The 3,316-nt window shown below is 33.8% G+C and overlaps 1 protein-coding gene across 1 annotated transcript; it reads right to left on the bottom strand.

Annotated features, from left to right (window-relative positions):
* Positions 1 to 807: 807 nt before the first annotated feature.
* On the bottom strand, positions 808 to 2,327 carry PADG_08608 (uncharacterized protein; the record flags this gene model as incomplete). The annotated part of the gene is made up of 5 exons (XM_010765668.1): positions 808 to 881; positions 963 to 1,276; positions 1,336 to 2,015; positions 2,113 to 2,162; positions 2,252 to 2,327. 5 exons carry the CDS (start codon positions 2,325 to 2,327, stop codon positions 808 to 810), a joined length of 1,194 nt encoding a protein of 397 aa, XP_010763970.1.
* Between the last annotated feature and the right edge of the window lie 989 nt (positions 2,328 to 3,316).

Genomic DNA, 3,316 nt, shown 5'->3' with positions numbered 1-3,316 from the left:
ATAAGAATTTAAGAAAAAATTTTTTTAACTAGACTATTAAGCTACTTAATTTACTTGAAATAGATAGTATGAATAAATAAGAAATAGAGTATACATTAGCTAGTTGAATAAGTTGAGATAAGCTGCAGTATCAAATACATTAAAAGAGATTTAATAAAAATTTATTATAGTACTTAGTTTGCAACTTCAAAAAATCATTATATATAATATATAATTTCTATAAAATTAATTTTATAAAAGTTAAATCACCAAAGCAACTTATTAAATAATTAAAGATGTAAAATATAAATAATTATTTTAAAAATAAAAATAATGATGATATAATAATATAAGAATATATCTACTTTTTGATTAAGAATAATAATTTTAGAATTAAAATTTAATATATAATCTTATAAATTAAATTTATCTTTAATTAAATGATTTTATAAATTATTTATAATTTAAATAAATTTTAATACTTTTTTATCATTAAATATAGTATTTTATTATATAGTAATTATATAGAAAATTCTTTTTTATAAAACTTATATTTATCTTTAATATTAATAATTTTATTAATTAATATAATAATATTTATTATTTTATATTATTTTTTATATTAATTATTAATATATATTTTTCTTTAAATATTATGAAAGAGATTTAAAAAAAAATAGAAATTTTAATATAATTAAAATAAAAAAAATACAATATTTAAAAAAATATTTCAATATATAATAAAATATATAATTAAAAATTTAAAAAAAATTTGTATAAAATCAACATCAATTTCTCTTTCAACAGTTAGTTTAATTTATTTTTTATTTAATCTTCATCTAATTTGCTGTTAAATTCACTAAGAAGTATATCATCTGATGCAAAGCCATGATTGTTTCGCACTAACAAGACATCATCAGTAAACTCTCTTTTATATATATATATATATTTTCACTGAGTAAAGAAATTGATTATGTACTTACCCCACTCAGTCTCAATTCTGAAAAATATCCATATCCATCGCCTAAAAACTTCAAGAAGCATAAGAATAAAAACACCGCCTTCATTATCATAGAAACGTGATGAGACCTGAGAAACCCAAGTAAATCGTAAAAGCAGGTTGATGATAATAACTGAATAATACATTTCATTTGCATGGAAATAGCGATGACGTCGCAACCCGAATGGGTGATCAGGATCATTGAGGTTGTTCAGTGAGGAAAATAATGTAAGGTCCCAATCTTTGGTGACATCCCAGTAGAATGTGTAAAGAGAGTTAACTAGTGCTGAAAGAACCCTGCGCGTGAAGTTAGTAGAATATTTTATAGTGGAAGGCCAATTTATCCACTGACACACCATAATCGATATAGATTTTTGGGGCTGACAGAAGACGTAGTGGGGTCAGGGCTCCGTAGCAGTGTAGTCAATGTAATTACAGGAAAAGCACTTGCGTACTTGAGTGCATTTGCAAGGTGTTGTCCACCCCAGCCTTCGATGTTTCTGTTTCCATTTCGCACCCGGCGGTATTCGATTAGGCACTGCCTGAGCCGAATTGCACTCGGGATACTGATGAGTAAAGGAACAGTAATCTGGCTGCTGCATTTTCTGTTGGGGATACCTGTGCTGGACACCCCAGAGGAGAAGAACATGCAGGCGCTCACGAAAAGATCTCCCAGAATTTTGGAATAGCTCGTCAAAACATCTGCTAGTATTATGTCGCCGAATTTCCCATCATGAGGCTCTGCAAGGCCCCCAACACTAACTCTTTTCAGCGCAACAAGGAATCTGTGCCTTCCTGTCCGGGATAGCCTGTGCAGCGGGAGGATTAAGAGAATGAAAAATATGAGGAGATATGACTGCGGGATAATTTCCCACTCGATAACGCGCTCCGGAGAACCATGAGTCACAGCCCAGAAGAACAGTAAAGATATCGCAAGAGGAACCGAGAGTAAGGTTGCAAGGTGATACGTTGAACGGTAGACGGGGACCTGGTTAGGCGACGATCGAGAAGGGTATCGAATCAAGGAGGGAACATCCTGGGAATAAGATCAGCGAATGGTCGAATTGACTTCGAGAACTGTCCTCCCCGTTTTAAAATTCAAGGGGCAACGTTCCTTGTAGGAACAAACGAACAATTTTAACGGCTGATAAGTAATGGAGGTTCAGTCCCCAGCCCCAAACAGCTAGATGGGAATGGTTAGCGAAAGTGTTCAAATAAACTGAATAGGTCATGACTGGAATGCATGTAGGAATGGGGGAAAGGAGAGCATACCTGCGACTAGTACAATGGCTACTCTGTAAGGCAGAGGGAAAAAGAGATTGAACCTGGTCAACTGGCCAGGGTCCATATTCCATCACAATGATGTGGTGAAGCGCTAGATGTCTCGAACTGGGGAGGAGAGGAGGCGGAAAAAGAAGAGGGTCTTATAAAAGAGCGACGTTTATGAGTAAACTACGTATACATGTAATTTACAGATTGAAAAAGAGAAGAGAACAAAGGCAGCGGATATTGTTTGGGAGGAAAAGATGAGGCTGAATTACTCCATCCTTTTCCTAGATATTAGCTAGAAGACTATTTTCTATCTTGGGGCTGATTTGATTTGATTACTTCATACACCGACCCAGCCGCCTTGAAGGCCGCTATGCAGGAATAAGCTAGTCCTAATCTGTCCAACTACTCAAAATATAAGCAAAACAACCAATGCAGTCGCTAATTACAAGATTTCATTTAAATCACATGCAGGTGGTTACAAAAGAATTGAAAATTTGACATAGGAAAATAGTAGAAAGAAAGAAACATGTTGTTAGTTAGATTTTTCCTTGTGACTGTTGTACAATTCTTATCTTACTCATGTGCATTGCTGCAGTGAGGGCTGTTGAGCATCTGAAACAATTAAGAACTCATTGCTTGACAGTTTAACTCTGTACACTCTCAAATTGCTCAAGAAGCTTAGTTTTAAGCATGAAGTTGGCAGCCTGGGCTGCCATGTCTGAATCTGTAAGTATTCTTTGAAGGTCTGTAGTTCTTTCTCCATTTCAAAGTTCATTGTGAAGGCTAACATGTCTGTTGCAGTTTAGTAAAACATGCAAAATTGTTTAATTCTCTTGTCCACATTTGCATCTTCTGTCCTCAACTCCTGGAGCTTTTCTTGAGAATAGAAATTGTCATAGTCTGATGTTGACTGTGTGTAGCTGAGTTAAAACACTTGATAGTGATCAGATCAGTTTTGTATGAAGCTTTGATATTTTTCTGCTGAGTTTCTCAGCTATTCTGAAGAGATCACATTCTCATTTCTCTTGTTTTCAGATCTCTTTTCATTTTGCTTTCATTTGAATT

Source organism: Paracoccidioides brasiliensis (assembly GCF_000150735.1).
Source record: "Paracoccidioides brasiliensis Pb18 unplaced genomic scaffold supercont2.28, whole genome shotgun sequence".
Taxonomy (NCBI): Eukaryota; Fungi; Ascomycota; class Eurotiomycetes; order Onygenales; family Ajellomycetaceae; genus Paracoccidioides; species Paracoccidioides brasiliensis.
Note: the sequence above shows the minus strand (reverse complement) of the source record. Positions and strands in the feature narration are given on the sequence as shown.